Here is a 19,455-nt window from a genome sequence, read left to right as displayed (position 1 = left end):
CTATTTAAGCATGGTTTGGGTTTTTATATAACATTTTCAAATGTTTCTCTCCTACCTTTTGAGAAATAGCTCAAGATTAAAGGAAACAAAGAAACTGGTCCTACTCAGATCACATACATAAACACGTGCCCTCCGCCTTCACATGTGCACACATGTACACAACATACACATACCCTCCATGTGCTATTTGATGTGGAGAAAGAAAAATGTAAAAGAAAAAATGGAATTGATGAGGGATGGAAAAGATGGCTCACATCTCTGGGAGGGTGATAGCTAATACACTGGAGGAGCCAGTGAAGCTTTAGAAGTTCTGTACCGGCTTTTAGAACAAATGTTAGGAAAACAGATCCACTTACCAAAAAAAGCCTAGAATGATCTACAACCTTTAGATGACATTTAATCGGAATGCTTGACATTTCCTACTTATTTTCAAAAATCAATTTTCCAAGTGTGGGATAGAGGGATCTAAAAGATGTGAGGTTCTACTTGGCAGCAAGCCCTTAAATACCAACATTTTTATGCAATTTCAGCTGTATCAATAAAAGCAGAATGTTCCAGATAGATAACTGTACTCTGCAGTGGTCATGACACAATTGTAGTATTGCATTCAGCTCTGAGTAAAATATCTTGAGAGAGCCATTTAAAAATTGCAGTGTGTTCACTGAAGGAGGGCGGCCTGAATGGCGAGGGCAGTAACCTATGCTGTGGGAAGAATGGCTGAAGAGTTCAGGATGTTTGACTTGGACAAGGGGATTCTCAGAGAAGGGCTGAGGTGCATTCAAATATTTGAATGGCTGCCATGGAGAAGGGGTGGGGAGAGCTGATTCAATGTGTGTCCTTCCAGAGGACAAAGCACAGCCTCTGAAAGGCAGATTTAGGATCTAAGCAAGGAATAACTTTTTAGCAGATGCAGCTATTTCACAGGGCAATAAGAGGCTTTGTGAAATGGTGAGCTCCCTGTTACTCAAAATGCTCAAACAAAACTGGGGACAATTTGATGAGACAACCTTTGGGATTCTGACAATTTCTATATTCTGGTTTTATGCTCCAGAGAAGGAAGAAAACCCAATTCTACAAGGACTTTATTAAGCAATCACTTGGGCAATACCCTGTGCCAGCTAGAAAAGCACAGAGAGACAGGAGTTTAATTAAAATTGCCAAAACAGCTGCAGTGCTGTTCCTCCTTCCTGCTTCTCCCACCCTCAGCACAAGTCACCGACAAGTGGTTACTATGCTTCGATTCTTTCATGCTGCATTTACAAACACTGCCTCAGTACACAACTGCTCAGTTTTCCTGCCTGACCAACTATGGTTTGTGGCTGCAGCTGTTAAAGGCTATTTGTAAAATCTTGTTCATAGTTGGTTTGAGCCTATGTTCAGAAAGAGCCATCTTCTTTCCGACTACTCCTTGCCACACTAGACCTTCTGCTGCTGAGTCAGGGGCCGCCACAATGCAAATAGCAGACTCAAGTGCATTGGGGGCCACTGCTCCCCACTGAATGTGCCTTGACTTGGTCCATGACTACAAAGGGACTGTATCTTTGGCTGGAAGGGGTCAGAGGAAAAACTAGGTTTGCAGATGAGAGTCATCAGAATCTTGAGGATCCTGCTTCTTGTGATGCATCTTGGCAAGTTGATGCCTTTTACTGGATCCATGATCACTTTTTTCTCTGAACCCAGGAAGAAGCATTACAAATACACTGTAAGCTATTAAAAATGATGAAATATTGCCAGCATGAAATGATTTATTCAAATCAGAGCAAAGAAGGGTGAGCTCATTCCAAGAAAAATTCATCTGTACAAATGTCATTAAAAATGTCCACCATTGGGAATGATAGTAAGAGGGGGAAAAAATTGTCCACCAAACAGAAACTAAACTGCTACCATGGCGATTCCCAAGAGGGGAACTGAGGAGGGGGAGAAGAGAGATTTTACCTTCTACATCATATGTTTCCATGTTATTTGAGGCTCCTTTTTTGCATGTGCTTTTTTATATTAATAAAGACACATTGCCATTTTGAAACAGAAAGACATGCCCACCAAGAAGATGAGATTGGGTGTAAATTGTGATGGTTACAAGACTGTTATTTACTTCACCAGAGAAAGCTAAGGTAGTCTGTAAAAGTAACACTTTCAGAGCTGGCTACATTTTAAATTTGTGATTGCTATTTTCCTGGATACTGCTGGCATGTTTGAAAATACATATGGTATTATGTATGCCCTAAGTGGCTGTTCACAAATGGGATCAAAGCCACACAAAACACATTTATAATCAATTTCTTTTGTCCTTTATAGATCTTATTGGCCTGCCATGGGTGTGCTTTGTATATACAATCATGAGTCTAGCATCCCTGCTTTTTGTTGTTATGTTTATACCTGAGACAAAGGGGTGCTCTTTGGAACAAATATCAATGGAGCTAGCAAAAGTGTAAGTATTACATGCATTGGTTTCTGAACAATACTCTTTGGTCAAAAGTGCAGCTTTCATATGCAGCAAAGGAATAATATCTGAAAATATTTTAGGACATTCCCTTTAGCGTAAGACTATATCTTAGTGCATAATTCCAATTTCCCTGCCTTGTCTTTAATTTGGGTGATGCAGCTAAGGAAGAATAACCATTTCTTCCCAACGAGTGAAACTTTTTTTTTTCAAACTACAAAGTGAATGCATTTGATTGGCAAGTGCGAAATTTCATTTATCGATGAAATATTGTACTGAATTTGAATAAAATCTTTACAATTGGATTTTTTTTTTTTTTTTTTTTTTTTTTTTGAGACGGAGTCTCACTCTGTCTGTCGCCCAGGCTGGAGTGCAGTGACACAATCTCGGCTCACTGCAAGCTCCGCCTCCCGGGTTCACGCCATCCTCTTGCCTCAGCCTCGCCCCGCTAATTTTTTCTTTTGTATTTTTAGTAGAGACAGGGTTTCACCGTGTTAGCCAGGATGGTCTCAATCTCCTGACCTTGTGATCCACCCACCTTGGCCTCCCAAAGTGCTGAGATTACAGGCATGAGCCATCGTGCTCGGTCTACAATTGGAATGTTTTTAACATGTTAGTGTTTTATAATTATCATCAAACTGTAATGCTATTATTCATTACTGTGACCAACCAATGTATAGGTGCAAGGTTACAAGCTTTTTCCTTTTACACAAAACAAAAAAAAAAAATACGTCATTGTAATTAAAAAGCATTAAACCACACTTTCCTTTTTTTGTAATGTAATAATTTTTAGTAGAACAAAGTTTAATATTTTCACTGTCTGCATTTCTTTTCTGAAAGAGAAACTGTTATTACTGTTGTTTTACTTGATTTTTTTCTGAAATTAATTTTGTTGTATAGAGGATGTAATTCTGCTGTGCTAAGGATTAAAACTATCTCATTAAAAAATTTTTTTATTTCTGTAGATTTTTGGGAAACAGGTGATATTTGGTTACAGAGTAAGTTCTTTAGTGGTAATTGTGAGATTTTGGTGCACCCATCACCGAAGCAGTATACACTGAACTCAATTTGTAGTCTTTTATCCCTCACCGCCCCCCCAGTGTTTCCCCCACCCAGTCCCCAACCAACGGGTGAACCTTTTAAAGCTCTACTCAGTAACCATCTCAGAACTTCTTCCGTCTCTCCAGCTCCCCCTAGCAGGTTTTCTTTGTTTGGGGTTTGGGGTGGGTCCTGGAAATGTAGATATACCATGTTCACCCTGGGCTAGGAGCTTGGGCCTCAGCCTTTCCATTTCTATCAGACTTATGGCTCCTTCTCTGTGCCCTAAACACTTGCTAAGGCTAAGATTAGCAGAAACACTCTCAGGCTTAAACGTCTACAGTTGTTCTAAATAGTGCACATTTAAGGTAATTTTAAGAAAGATAAGCTTCTTATATGAATAGGCATTTAGAAAACTCGTTAAAAAATTTCACAAGGAGAGACTGTTTAAACAATTTAACTTAGAAGTGGAACATTTAATTTAGAAGTGGGTGGCAGAAAATTCCTTTTCCTTTTTTAGTAGCTCTAATTGCCAAAACCATGTCCTGGGGGAAGAGGTGAGACATAGGGGCTAAGAATGAAGGAGAACTTGTTACTCTTCCTAGGATTACATAATTTCATTTAGAAATGCAGGGATACTTGTTCTTGGGTTTTAATATAATGGGAGGAAACTACATTTTCACAATTTGTGATTTTCTTTTAAAAATACTTTGAAAACAGTAGAGGGAAATGTATGATTATAGATACTGTGGGCATAGCGATTCTTCAGCATTTACTTGAAGGAAGAATAAACCTGATAGGTGAATTGTTAGTAGGTATATGTGTGCATGTGTATTTATATTGAACCAACCATTAATCCTGGCTTATTGGGGGTATGGTAAGTAGGATTGTGGAAAATTTTCACTTTGCGCTTTATACACTTTTAGATGGTCTAAATTTTAAAAATATTTTACTTTACAAAAAGCAGAAAAAAATTCTCCCAGTTTAAGCTTAAGATAAATATCAAATTATAAGGCTTTTTTTTTTTTAATACAAATGAGGCCCTGTTTTGAAAAAAATAAAATGAAAATGATTCATTTACAATGGGAAATAAAATTGTGAGGAAGGCTGGCTATATCCTTGGACTAACCAATGCACTGCCTGACTATCCAAGTGGAGGTCAAAATGATTGGATTTCTTGGTGTGCATTGGACTCTGAATAATGACTATCAATTACAAATATGATTTAAAGCATCAGTGGCCTCAGACTTTAATAACTCAATGTATCCACCTGTAAACTGGCAACATTCCTCATGGATTCAGGTTTTTTCCATAACTGAGATCCCAGGACATTGATGACTTCCAAATCTATTGATCTTCCTTCATTTCTCATCCTTCCTTGTGCCTGTTTCATATCAATTATCCATTGCTGCATAACAAAAGCATCCCAAATGTAGCAGCTGAAAACAATGGACCATTTCCAATGATTCTTTGGTTTGGCTAGGTGGTGCCTCTGCCTGTTTTGCCTGGGCTCACTCACGTGTCTCCCTGGGCAGGAGGGCCCACAATCACACAGGACTTGATCACATAGGTGGCAGTAGGTGCCAGCTGTCGATGGGGAGCTTCAGTTCTTCCCAGTGGCTTCTCATCCTTGAGGAGGCAAAGTGGCTTCCTCACATGTCAAACTCAGGGTAGCTTTCCAAGGTAGTGAAGGCAGAAAGAAGCTGCAAGTCTCTCTGAGGTTTACATCAGGAATACACACATCACTTTGACCACTTTCTACTGTCAGCACAAGTCCTGAGGCCAGCTCAGATACAAGGGGTGAAGAAAGAGACCTAACCTCTTGATGAGATGAAGGGGAAAGAATTTCTGACCACATTTAATCTACCACACCTACTCTTTCTTGAAGTTCTTTTAGCTATGTGAAACAATCTTCTTTCCTGGATGGCCTCCTAGCTCACGACTCTAATCTCCTGATTTCTCCTTCTGTTCTTACGTTTTACCTAGCTCTGAAGATTCAGCTCTACATCCTTATGCTTTTAGACTCAACTCAAGTACTCATCGTCGAAGTCCTGAGTAGCTCTAGCCCTGGAGAGTAATCCTTTGTCCTAGATTTTCAATATCTTCTCGCCCTCTTTTCTTCTATACTGCGTTGGCTAGAACTCTCGTGGTTTCACCTTGTTAATTAATAAAGTTTTAGTTTCCAGGAATGCTCTGTCCATTATCTTTCTTATGTAACTCCTACAAAGCCTACCTAGCTTAATATTGATTTCTGGTAGATGATTAAAAAGTATCCACTGTTCAATTTTATAACTTGTTTTGTTGGCTTCGTGGTAAATCCACTTTGTGTATATGCACCTTTGAACTACTCATCTACTAACTCAGGGAGCAAAATTCCTGTAAACATTTTGTGGCCGGGTGTACTGGCTCATACCTGTAATCCCAGCACTCTGGGAGGTGAAGGCAGGCAGATCACTTGAACCTAGGAGTTCGAGACCAGCCTGACAACATGGCAAAACCCCATCTCTATCAAAAACACAAAACATTAGCTGGGCGTGGTGGCTTGTGCCTGTAGTCCCAGCTACTCTGGAAGCTGAGGTAGAAGGATCATTTGAGCCTGGGAAGTTGAGGCTGCAGTGAGCTGTGATCGTGCCACTGCACTCTAGCCTGGGTGACAGAGTGAGACCCTGTCTCAAAAGAACACAGAAAAATAAGAGTAAAATTTTGTGAATTCTTGTGAACAAAAATAACTAAAAAATGGAGGCAGGGAGAAAGTAACAATTAATTAATTGAATGAAACTATATAGGCCTCCTTTACTATCACAACCCACTGTACTCTCTTAAAAAAGTCTAACTTGAAAGCAGAATGTTCTGCATAAGATTAAGGACTTTCAAATCCCTTTTTTCATATAAGGTTGTCAGAATGTATCAAATTGCAAACCAAATGAAAATTCAATGACAGAACTTAAGAAAATCTAATCTTTCTTTCTAGTAGGCTTCCAGAATAAGATATTCCTTAAGAACATATGATGTGGGTATCTAAAACGCAACAGAACTTATTAATTCAGAATTTGGGGTGGGGAAAGAATCTGTCTAAATTATTAAAATTCTGACTTATGAAATGTTTTTGAAAGAATCACATTTCTGTTACTTTTGAGTCATGCAATTACTCAAATTTAAATCCAGACCGTCTCCAAGAACGTTATAAATTGCAAATTAGGAGAGGACCAAAAGTCAAAGGTATGTTGACCTCTAAACAGACTATAGGAGAACTGCAAGGTTTGTAATGAAGAACAAAAATACAGGCAATTAAGAAAGATGAGATGGCAAAACAATTTTACATTTTAAAGTCATTACAGCAGTAGTAATACCTACTAGCTATAAACCATGAGGAAGCCCAGTACTGAGGACAAAAAGGAAAAGGTTCTTTTAGAATTTTTTTTCCAACATTTATTTTAGAATCAGGGGGTACATGTGCAGGTTTGTTACAAAGGTTTACTGCATGATGCTGAGCTTTGGAGTATGAATGAATCTGTCACCCAGGTAGTGAGCATAGTACCTAATAGGTAGTTGTTTAGCCCTTGCCCACCTCCATCGCTCTCCTCTCCAGTCGTCTCAGTGTCTATTTTTGCCTCTTTATGTCCATGAGTACCCAATGTTTAGCTCCCACTTATAAGTGAGAACACACAGTACTTGCTTTTCTGTTTCTGCATTAGTTCACTTAAGAAAATGGCCTCCAGCTCCTTCCATGTTGCTACAAATGATTTAGTTCTTTTTGATGGCTGTGCAGTATTCCATGGTGTATATGTATCACATTTTCTTTATCCAATCTACTGCTCATGGACACCTGGGTTGATTCCATATGTTTGCTATCATGAATAGTGATGCGATGAACATATGGGTTCATGTGTCTTTTTGGTAAAACGATTCATTTTCCTTTGGGTATATACTCAGTAATGAGATTGCTGCATCAAATAGTAGGTTAACTTTTTTGGGGGGGGCGGGCGGAGTCTCGCTTTGTCGCCCAGGCTGGAGTGCAGTGGCGCAGTCTCGGCTCACTGCAAGCTCCACCTCCCGGGTTTACGCCATTCTCCTGCCTCAGCCTCCCGAGTAGCTGGGACTACAGGCGCCCGCCACCTCGCCCGGCTAGTTTTTTGTATTTTTAGTAGAGACGGGGTTTCACCGTGTTAGCCAGGATGGTCTCGATCTCCTGACCTCGTGATCCGCCCGCCTCGGCCTCCCAAAGTGCTGGGATTACAGGCGTGAGCCACTGCGCCTGGCCTTTTTTTTTTTTTTTTTTTTTTTTTTGAGATGGAGTATTGCTCTGTTGCCCAGCCTGGAGTGCAGTGGCCGGATCTCAGCTCATGGTAAGCTCCGCCTCCTGAGTTCACACCATTCTTCTGCCTCAGCCTCCCAAGTAGCTGGGACTACAGGCACCCGCCGCCACGTCCGGCTAATTTTTTTTTGTATTTTTAGTAGAGACGGGGTTTCACCGTATTAGCCAGGATGGTCTCAATCTCCTGACCTCGTGATCTGCCCGCCTTGGGCTCCCGGTTAACTTCTATTCATGTAATACTGTGAGCCAGAGGCTTTTCTGAGCTGAACCAACAGGTTGAGAAAAGCTTTTAAAATGACAATGTGAGCAGCCTGGCTTATGTAAATTGACCAAAGTATCTATGAAGGATATACGTTAAACAAGGTTTCCAAGAGAGATATGTCAGAGACAAAAAAAATACAGTAAGTTATTAAATTAGTTAAGAAAATGTGAGGTGGTAGAAAGCCCATGGAACCCGCTTGTGCACAGAAGCTGAAGTGAACTTGAAGAATAAGGAAGAACACTGCTGAGTTAAGAGAGTCTTCATGAATTTAGAATAAAACAATGAATCAACTTTTGTCACCAAGGTAATAGTCCTGATGTAGAAATCCCAATGTCTATTTCTAAGAAAGTAAACTACAATATAAAATTAACTTCAACCATGATACTACACATTGCCTAGCATTTTCCTCTATATTTGGAGTTGGGTTCTTCTACCCCTATTTCTAAAAAGCTGAGAAAACAAATATTCTTCCAAGGATGTTAAGTTTCTTATAAAATAAACAGTGACTCAGCTGAGAGGTCAGAAAAGATTTCTGCAATAATGTAATTTGAAAAGATTTTATTTTGAACTTCTGCCTTGCAAGCTACAAACTCAAAATGGGATGTGATGTTTGCCATATTTGCTGTTTCAGCTGTGATTTACTTTTCCCCCAGCTTAAGTGGGCACAAATGGAGAAAGCAAACAAGTTAATGTTTTTAAATATTTCAGTTCTGAGGCAAACTTATTTTTCACTTCTAGCAGTTAATTTGATGTGGCCATTTCTTCATTCATTCATCTGCCCAATTCATTTATTCAATAAATATTTATTGAGCATCTACTATGTGCCAGGCACTGATGTAGGTTCTACAATAACATTGTCAGCGAGTACAATCACCATGAGATTTCCAGTATGCTGATTAGATAGTGACTAAAGGGCTACTTTCAATTGGGCAGATCTGAGAAGGTTATTCTGAGATGTAACATTTAAGATAAAACCTGGGTAATAAAAAGCCAACCTTGGAAGATAGGGGAGAAAATCCAGGCAGAAAAAACAGCTAGTGCAAAGGCTAAGTCAGAAACACACTTGACTTGTTCCAGAAATGGAAAGAAGGCTGTAATCTTTGACGAGTTAGGAAGCAGGTAGAGACTAGTGTGCAGGGCTTTGCAGGCTGAGTGAAGAGCTCGGTTTCAGTCTAATTGCAGCGGAAGCTACTGAAGGATTTTAAGCAGGGCAGTGACATGATCTGATTTACAGTTTAAAGTGTGCCATAGTGAGTGTCTGCAGCCGTCCAGCCGAAGGAGGCTGAGAAAGCAGGCAATTGTAGTGCTGGGTCTCTTTTTCCATCACGCCCATGGACCTTAAGTGGCCTTCAATCACATGTGGCAATCACACATATCCCTAGTCTTTTAACTGCTTCTCTCCTAGACAAACGCTCCAGATCACTTTCTCTCCAGAAACTTCCTCACATCCTCATTCCTCACCGATGGCCTTGCTTCTGACTTCACTGAGAAAATGGACATAATCAGGTGGAAACTTCCACCTTCCACATACACGACCATTCCTCCAGGGCCTATGTAGGAATGCAGTCCTTCCTATGAGAGGCCCCTTCACCCCCTCTCTCCTCTCTCCCTTCTCCGGCACATTCTCCAGCAATTGTCCCGGCTCACTGCTGCATCACCTGCATCTTTATCTACTCCTCATCAGCACGGAAACCTGCTGTGATTCTTTCTCCATCTTTTTTTTTTTTTTTTTTTAAAGATCTTTTGGTGCCATTTTCTCTCCAGCTTTTGCCCTATTTCTTGGGTACTATTTATAGCCAAGTTTTTCTAATGCATCGTCTGTATTCACTGTCATCACTTGTGCTTCTGCTCTTCCCACTCTCAAGAACCTGCTCCAATGAGACTTGTTATGGCCATTCCGCTCCTGAAATTACTTTTTAATGTTCCAGTTACCTCCATGTTGGTTAACTCTGTGGTCAATTCTCACTCCTCATCTTAGACTATCCCCAGCATTTGACTGGAGATAGTGCGTTTGCCTGGGGATAGTCCTCCTTCCTGAAATGGTTGCCTCACAGCCTTATGGGGCCCGTCCCCTGTTGTCTCTTACCTATGGGTCTCTCTTCCTCTGCTTCCTCTCTTAAAGTTGGTGTGCCCTGGGGCTTAGTCCCCTGACCGCTTCTCTATCACCCTCACCGGCTAGTTGATCTCAGTCAATGACAGTTTGTATCTCATTAATATGCCAGGGTCTGAAATTTGTCTCTAGCTATCTCTCCAGAATTCAAGGCTTGTTTATTCAACTGCTTACTCTACGTCTTTCCAAATGTCTAACAGATACCTAATACCTCGCATGTCCTAAATTGAACCTGTGATATCCTCAAACCCATTCTACTCACAGCCTTACTCACCTCAGTGGATGTCAACGTTATCCTACTACTTGCTTTGGCCACAAACTTAGGAGTCTTCCCTCTTTCTCTTATACTCCATCCATGTTCAGTCCACCAGGAAGTTGTGTTGGCTCTTATTTCAAAATATATCCAGAGCCTGAACACCTTCCCAGCTGCCCTGGTCTGAGTCACCATGATCTCCATCCTGAATTACTGCAATACCCATTTATTGGTTCTCATTTCTGCCTTTGTCCCCTCCCATCAGTTCTCTACACAGTGGCCAGAATGACCCCTTAAAATGCAACCAAGGTATTCTTTTTCTCCAATCCTCCAGTGGCTCTCCAGCAAGAGCAGAAGCCTTCCAATGCCCTTCCAGCCCTGCACAGCCTGCTAATCTGCCCTTCTCCTCTCACAGCCACACAGGCCAAAGGCTGCATCCCAGACACATCAGGCATGCTCAAGGCTCTGGATCTTGGCACCTGTTTCCTCTGCCTCAAATTATCTTCCCCTAGATATCCACCTGTCTTGCTGCTTCACCTCCATCAGACTTTTCCTGTCCCTCTATTTCAAATACCAGTTGTGTATCCAACTCTGCACCCACTTTCCAATCCTTCAGTTTTAACCAAAGCAGAAACACTATATTTTACTTGGTCTACTGTCTATCTCTTCCTGCTATATTTAAATTCCATGAAGCCAGGGAATTTTGTATATTTTGTTCACTGTTGTTTCCCAACACTCGGAACAATTCCTTGGCATATAATCAAAGCTCAGCATTGAATACATGAAAAAATATGAACGAAATGGATCTAGGAGTAAGGCAATGAAGCAGTCAAGATGACACTGCAAGTTTTAACTTGAGAAACTGGACAGGTGGTGAGATGGGGAAGCCTGAGAGATGACTAGGTTTCAGGGCTCGGGAGAGAATAGAGCTCGGATTTGGAGATATTAACTGTGAGATGTCCATTAGACATCAAATAGAAACATTAGTAGTAGGCACTTGGATATATAAGTCTGAAATTTGGAGACTCTAGGGGTTAGAGTCAAATGTGAGTGGCCATCAGCTAAGTGGTATTTAAGTCATGAAGCCAGATAAGCTTATCTGGTCAGAGAACAGAGAGAGAAGGGACTAGGCCCAGTTTTGTGCCAACCTTAGAGACCGAGCAAAGAAGAGAGTGTTAAAAGAGACTGAAAAGAAGCCAGCAATGAAGCTGGAGGAAAGCCAGATGTGTTGTAGGAAGGTGGGACTGGAGAGACCAGCCACAAAGACAGAGGTAATCATAGGCTTGACAGACTCAGGCTCAGTGGAATGAGAGGACAGACGCCGACTGATATGGTTGGAGGACAAAATGGAAGTGAAGTGAAGAAGCTACAGTCCACTCCTTGCATCAGTTTTGCTGTGAAGGGGAGCAGAAAAGCAGAATGGCCATTTCCAATCACTGCTTCATTCACAAGCATTCCACTCACCCTCTAACCACTCATCTCTCCAGCCCACTTCCTCAAGTACTGGCACTTTAACAAGTCTTCAGCCCCACCACAACCTGGAGGCTCACGCTCTCCCTTCCTTCCTTACCCTGCTTCCTACTTTCCATGGCCCACCACCCAGGCCACTTCTTTGCATTTCACCTTCTCCCTTTCCCCTCTTCTCTCTCCTTCCATCACTCAGGCAAACCTTAACTCTGACCAAGTCAACTCTTAGTTCATTTTATCCCTGCATTCAAGGAGCTAAACCTGGCTGAATCAAACACACCACCATGCTGATCAGCCTTGTTTTAAACTTACGAACATCAATCTCAAGTAGCTCTTGAGGAATATCGTGCAATATACCACATTTCCCTGTTGAGTTGACATTCCTACTTTTAAAGACGATTACTTCACACCAATACTTTTCCCAAGCCTCCAGCACCCCCTCCCACTTCCTCACTCTAATTATTTTGCTTTTTAGTTCACTGAGAAAGTAAATTGAGACCATCTCGTCCTCCTGCCACAAGATCTAACCTGCCTACATCTATGCCCACACATTCTGCCTTGCTGCAAAGGTCAATGCTTCCATTTGTACACTGACTGCATCAATTTCCCCCTCCTATGGGATTATCATCATGCACACACTCACAAAACTGCAGTATTTCCCATCCTGTAAAAACACCTTCCTCAGATTCCCTCCAGATACCAACTCGTTTCCCTGCCCCCACTTCTCAGGTCTCTGGGATTCTTTGCAGGGTTCCCTCCCTAACTTCGTTCCATTTTCTGATGGTCACTGCTTTAGAGAGATGCCACCTGGGTAAAAGTCTGTCCTCTCCCACCTAACGAAATCCTTTTTTCTCCTTCTCCGTTTATTTCTCATTAGCACTTCTACTACTTCAAATTATATGCTTGTCTCCCCTCTAAAATCTAAGTAAGCTCCTTGAAAACAGGAGTCTTTATCTACTCAACCCATACCACCTACATACTGTGGCCACTCAAATCACTGGTTAAATTACAGAAAAAGGTATTTGAAAAGGGAGGTTCAAAGGCAGCTCTTCATTTTTAATAAAGGTAAAATACAATAGCATCTTTTTGTGTTGATGGAAAGAATCCTGTAGAAAAATTTGTTAATGTAGGAGTGAGGGATGACGTAGAAGACAGAAGAGATATAAATATAGGCACATTGCTGGAGTTTGAGAAATGGAAAAAAATAAGGTCTGGGATGAAACCTCCACTGGTTCTCTGTATGTAATACTATCCTTGGAATCCTTCCCCACAGAGCTGACTGCTGGGATTGTGTTCTGAGAAGACACCGTTACCCCCTGCATGAGACTGACCAAAGTCTGCAGCATACTGAATTTCATGATGCAGCAGGCTTCCTAATAAAAATATGTATTTATTTTGCATAGCTAAAACATTAAAGCCCCAGGGTGGTTTAAAAAATAATAGCCTACACTTTTTTTTTTTTTTTGTATGTACTGTAAACTAAGAATGACATTTTCATTAGTGCCTCTTTTTCTTTCAGGAACTATGTGAAAAACAACATTTGCTTTATGAGTCATCACCAAGAAGAATTAGTGCCAAGACAGCCTCAAAAAAGAAAACCCCAGGAGCAGCTCTTGGAGTGTAACAAGCTGTGTGGTAGGGGCCAATCCAGGCAGCTTTCTCCAGAGAACTAATGGTCTCAACACCTTCTGAACGTGGATAGTGCCAGAACGCTTAGGAGGGTGTCTTTGGACCGGTGCATAGTTGTGACTCCTGTGCTTTCTTTTCAGTGTCATGGAACTGGTTTTGAAGAGACACTGAAATGGTAAAGACAGCCTTTAATCCCCTCTTCCCCAAAAGGAACCTCAAAAGGTAGACGAGGTACAAGGTCCTAAGTGATCTTTCTTATTCTGAGTAGGATATCAGGTTAAAAAAGAAGTTACTGGCTGGTTTCATACTTTCTACCTTCACAGAGCAGCCTTTGAATAGACTATGTCCTAGTGCAGACATCAACCTCTGCCTTAAGCTATGTATGTACGGAGGCCAGTCACAGCTTTATTATTCAGACACACAAGTGGTCTGGACGTAAGGGTACAGGTTTTGCCTACCAAGACACTGCTTGCAGTGGGTCCTACGCAAAAAAGAACCAGAACACACAGTGTGGACAACTGCCCATGTATTCCATCTAGATTAGGAGAGGGTCCTGGCTAGGATTTTAGTGGTAATTCCTAGTTACATTCAACAAGTATAAAGATTATAGAGCTTATTTTATGAACTATAAACTACAATTTAATGCAAAATATCCTTTTATGAATTTCATGTTAATATTGTGAAATATTAAAATTATTCTGCAATAGTTGAGAAAAATGAGCATTTTTTTCCATTTTTAAAAAATGCATAGAAAAGACAATTTTAAAATCCTGGGACCATATTTATTTAGAAGTAGCTGTTAGTAAAACATTAGAAAAGGAGTCAGGCCATTAGGTTATTTATCCAAATCTCTAAGCAATTAGGTTGAAGTTATTAAGTCAAGCCTAGAAAAGCTGCCTCCGTGTAAGGCTTTCATGACAATGTATAGTAATCCACAGTGTCCTGCAATTCTTCACACTCCTCAGGAATATCAATACCTCAGGTTACGGCACACAGGCTACACTCGATGATGACTTTCAGTGACCGAAGACACAATAAATGACATTCAGACATCAGGACAATTCCCTCGTATGTTCTTCTCTATGATGGCGGCCTGTACAAGCAATGTGGGTTTCACCCACACAACGATGAACTGTTCTCTACTTCTCCAGCTGATTTTAAAGACTTGGTAAGAGGTCTCACTAATAAAATTTGGGTATGATGATAGAAAATCCATAATCAAATCTTGAACCAAGTAACATATTAAATTACTAATACTGTAAGTGATGGAAGACACAGAAAAAACGTAAAAGCACGAACAACCTAACTTGAAAAAGAATTTTAAAATATGATTAACCTAAAGAGAATCCTAAGAGCCAGCTCCTTCTTACTTAGCTTGGAATTTTCCCATTGGTTCCCAATAAACTGTCCCAATGTCATATAAGGCAACATGATCTACTACATTCCTTTATAACAATGTGGAGAGACTATAAACCTATGTAAGTAGTAAAACTATAAGATCAGAGACTCAGGAGACTGACTAAAAGGCCTGATCTGCAGTGTATTATCTGTATTAAAATTGCAGGCGAAGCTAAAAGGAAAGGAGATTTGAGATCTCAATTCTATCACAGTGTATTTCACATGCAAGTCAGAGCATGCATTGTTGTTTGTTTTTGGAAAGAGAAGGGAAGTGTGTTCTGCCCCACGTTTCCTTCCGTGTTTATAGTTCAAACACTATATATACTTTAGTTATTTTTTGGTTTAGCCATTCATTATAAATGGGCAGGAAACTGTTTATCAGCCTAGCCGGTTTATTACTAGTGACCTCGACTTCAGTATCTTGAGTATTCTTTTGCATTTTTATTTTAATATCCCGAGTCTGTAACTAAACAATTTTGTCTCTAAATTTGTATCCAATGTTCATTGCCCCACACCAAATCAAGCTTTTTGATTTTCAAAAATGAAAAGGGGGAAATACTTACAACTTATACATATATATTCACAGTTTTTATTTATAAAAAAAATTTACAGTACTTATGGAGAGCCAGCAGAAGACATCAGAGCACTCACTTCTTCCCATCTTTGTTAAGGTTAGTGAATTACCCATGGACACTGCTAGGTGAGGCTCACTCAGCAGCCCTGAAAACAGACCCGGTCACACTGTCTTTACCCTCTCCCTTCAGATAAAGCACTTCGATTAGCTATTGATCTGCACAGTTTTCAAGTCATGTGAATACTGAAAAGGTTGTATCATCTGGATCTGTACCTTGGCTATATAAGCATGTTTTCCCCCATTCTACATTTCTTTTTTTGGTGAACATTGCAAAACAGGAGGTGACTTATTACGGTTAATTAAAACTAAATGAAAATGTCAAATCTTTAAAACAGTGAGCTTGTAACTCTTTCATGTAATTTTATTCTCTATATGAGTTTGGCTATCCTACTGAATCTTAAAATAAAGGAAATAAACATTTTTTTTTTTTAAAAGGAAAAATAAAAGTCTAACAATTCCAATGAAATCTTTCCTAAGAAAGAAAAATGTAAGTTCGCCTTTGCCTTCCACTTTGGAGTAAGAAGCAGGTTAGGGAAGGCATTGAGAAGAAAAAAGATAAAAATAAAAATAATAAGTGTTGTTCAGTGCAGTGCCTAAGCTAGGTTTTCAAGATTTACTTTATAATACGGTAAGGAAAATGTACTATATATGGAGGTTAGGATGTTGCAACTTTTCCACAAAGCTTTGAAAACATTTTGGAAATACAGGTTTTTGTGGAACATTGTGTTGAAATATTGTCTCCATTAAGTTTCTCCTGAGAAGCTAATTGGACTCTCCACTCAGCTTTACTTCTAGGTATAATCACTGTTGGTTACACTAAACTCCTACACCTAAGTGATAGGGCACAACTACGCTTGATCCTGTATTACCACATCAGGGCTCCTGGGTGAGCCAGAGACACTGTTTCATAAATGCGTATTTATTATAACTTTAAGAGTAGCAATCTCATATACTGAATAGTCACTCTTTAACTCCATTAAATAAGATACAGCAAGGGGAAGGACAATATCGCACAAAATGGCTTTCAAATTCAAGAGGGGCTATTTGATAATTACATTGTGGCACAGAGGCGGCTTGTGGGCACTTCTTGTTAAAACATCTCCATGTTACCAACTTCTGACAAGACTCTTAGTATAGGCTTGGGCACCAACCCAAGATTAAAGTCAAGAACCTCAATCACTTCTCTACAACTACAGGTGTTGAGTCTTTCCAGAAAAACAAAGATCCAAATGAGGCACCATTCATCACAGCTTCTTTCTCATGGCCATCTAGTGGGTAAGAGGTTTCTCTTCTTAAAACTACAATTTCTTAACCTTTACAAGTTATTTAACATTTTCTATCATATTAAATTAGCAACATAAAACATTATCCTTTATCTATAAACTTCTAGTCTGGTTCTCTAGAGTTTATATACACGTTTTTATTTCTAATCTGCAAGAAAAAAAAATTCCTATTTGTTATTTGGTAACAGAGCATTAAAAGATACTATACACATGTGGTGCATATATATGTATATATATACACACACACACACACAAAATACACTTCAAAAAGAAGCCAACACACTTTAGCCAAAGTCTTAAGCTTGCATAGATTTTAAAAAAAAGTATGAATACAATTTTTGTTAAAATAGAAAATGGGGAATAAAAGTTACAGAATGGATATGAAGAGAGATCTTTTCCAAACTTTTATTTGTGCACATTCAATTGAAAAAGATAACTTTTACAGGTTCTTTGGTGCCCATATTCAGCATACAAAAATGTAAAAGACTATTCACAAATAAAACACATTAGCTCAAAATGGAAAAAAATAACAATGACAACAATAAAACAATCTAAGGTAGTGCACACTGTGACAGCTCTGCTTATGGGGACATGAGAATTACTGCGAAAATAAATAGAATGTCCTTTTGTAAAAGCAGCAATGTCATGTCTTGTAAACTTCCTTTTATATTACAGCAAGGTTTGGAATAAAATCCAAAGGGACTGGAGCTTACACTGTAGCCGTGAAAGAATAAAAGAGTCTATCTCCTCAATTACTGTTGGTCCAGTTTTCCTTTTGAGTCCAATGTGCAGCAGGTTTAAAAGGTGCTCAGTTAGAGATTCTAACCAATTAAGTGGTGAATTATAAAATTTCTTTCCTGCTTTCAAACACAAATGGGTAAATCTGTTCCACAGCAGTAGCAACAGCCTTTACATTGGGCCCTGTAATAAACACAACGGAGGAAGGAGTGAGAAGAGTTGGAAAAGGGAGCACTAGGAAAAACTGATTTTCCAGAATTAAAAATATTCAAGTGGTATAGAATATCACGTTAACTGTTTAAAAAAAACTACACATATAATTATACACATAGCCATAATAAGTAAAAATAATACAGATTTTGTTCTGGGCAATTAAAGGACACATGAAACACAAAATGAGGTTATTCACTTTGTTTTAGGGCACCAGACCGAAAAAAAAAGTATATAAAAAACTGCATACAAACTATCATGGACTAATACAAAAAGTACTGTAATATAATATGTACATGAAAGGAAGGAGTAACAAATGGGACTAGATAACAGCTATCCTTTTGATCACTATCATCTGGCTTCTGGTTAGGCTACAACAGAGGCTCAGGAATATGCAGGAACACAGCAGAGTGAAACAAAGCTGCCACCAAAATGTTGGGAAACCAGAATGCTGTTTTAAAATATATGGTTTAAAAATCCCCACAGATTTACCACCACTGGGTATCCACATGTTTATTACCAATCTGGTCATTTCACCCTCAGAGCTTATACAAGTCAATAGAAAACAAAGCACAAGGCTACGAGGTGACCGTGCATTATGTTAATTCTTGAACAACTTTATAAAAATGTAATCTTTCATTTAAATTGTTAAAAAGAAACATAAAAAAGGACAATGAAAACTATTTTCATAAAACTTATTTTGAATAAAAATGGCTTCACTAATGCACACTTACCTCTTTTGAAAGACCCAGGAAACTAACAAATCCACCCACTGTAAACACTCTGATGGTCCTAACCACATCCTATCTTGGTGAGGTCCTTCCTGACTCACTTTACCCCCACCCTGCTATGCTTTGCTCATGGGAACCAATTCAATATTACTAACATTTCATAGGATATTCCTGATCTAAGTAAACAATGCATACTACTTAACCACGTCAATTGTCTTCAGTTTATTATTGTTTTGTTTAATATCTAGTAACTCAGTAAATACAGAGTTTTACATATGCATTGTTTTATTATATACTTAGTAGAGATAGATCAATAGGCTTTGGGCCTGCTCAGACATCCAGCCTCCAAAGTGTGGAAACAGAGAACAGAAAGAAGGGAACAAACAGACCTGTCCCCTACCATCCCATATTTAAGATTCAGGTGGGATCCTGGGAATATGCTTTGAAAGTCCCCAAGGAAGATGGGAAAACCCATGGGATGAGTCAAAACTAAAATTTATTTGTTGAGAGACTAAATTGTTATTTTCCTCTATGGACTGAATAAAGAAAAAACAAAGCTCAAGGACATTGAAGACATTTTCTTTAATTCTTTTTTGCCTAAGGTTGGGCCTGACTCCCAAGCAACGCCTCTGCACAATTTATAATCATAGTACCATTAAAATGTCACACAGCATGCTAATGCTACCCTTTGACATGAATGCCTAGTTTTCTGAAACCACCCTTTCTCCAAATAAAGATGCAAAAGATATAGCAAGATAAACATAACAAACAGGTACCAATTATATTTAATATTTTGCTTATGTAAAACTGAAGTTTATAAAATGAGTTTCTCATGAGAATTTTAAATATAAGGTATCATAAATTTACATACTATGGATACATATACCAGAATATATATACATACACATATATAATATGTGTGTGTGTATATATATATATAAATTTTT

General features: G+C 39.3%; 2 protein-coding genes across 4 annotated transcripts in view; one reads left to right on the top strand and one right to left on the bottom strand.

Moving 5' to 3' along the window:
- Nucleotides 1-14,231, top strand: part of SLC2A12 (solute carrier family 2 member 12) — a 63,300-nt gene extending 49,069 nt beyond the window's left edge. For both annotated transcript variants that reach the window (XR_012433452.1, XM_045391505.3), the window contains 2 exons: nucleotides 2,296-2,428; nucleotides 13,405-14,231. Coding sequence is in view for 1 of the 2 variants with exons in the window: in XM_045391505.3 (XP_045247440.2) it covers nucleotides 2,296-2,428; nucleotides 13,405-13,558 (287 nt within the window). In the remaining variant the exon portion in view is untranslated. The remainder of the gene's footprint in view (nucleotides 1-2,295; nucleotides 2,429-13,404) is intronic.
- A 2,218-nt stretch (nucleotides 14,232-16,449) lies between these two features.
- Nucleotides 16,450-19,455, bottom strand: part of TBPL1 (TATA-box binding protein like 1) — a 36,456-nt gene continuing 33,450 nt past the window's right edge. For both annotated transcript variants that reach the window (XM_005551890.5, XM_045391506.3), the window contains exon 7: nucleotides 16,450-17,750. In XM_005551890.5, coding sequence (XP_005551947.1) covers nucleotides 17,671-17,750 — 80 coding nt within the window. In that variant the 3' untranslated portion in view covers nucleotides 16,450-17,670. The remainder of the gene's footprint in view (nucleotides 17,751-19,455) is intronic.

This window comes from Macaca fascicularis, chromosome 4 (genome assembly GCF_037993035.2).
Source record: "Macaca fascicularis isolate 582-1 chromosome 4, T2T-MFA8v1.1".
NCBI lineage: Eukaryota > Metazoa > Chordata > Mammalia > Primates > Cercopithecidae > Macaca > Macaca fascicularis.
This window is presented reverse-complemented; position numbering and strand designations above follow the sequence as displayed.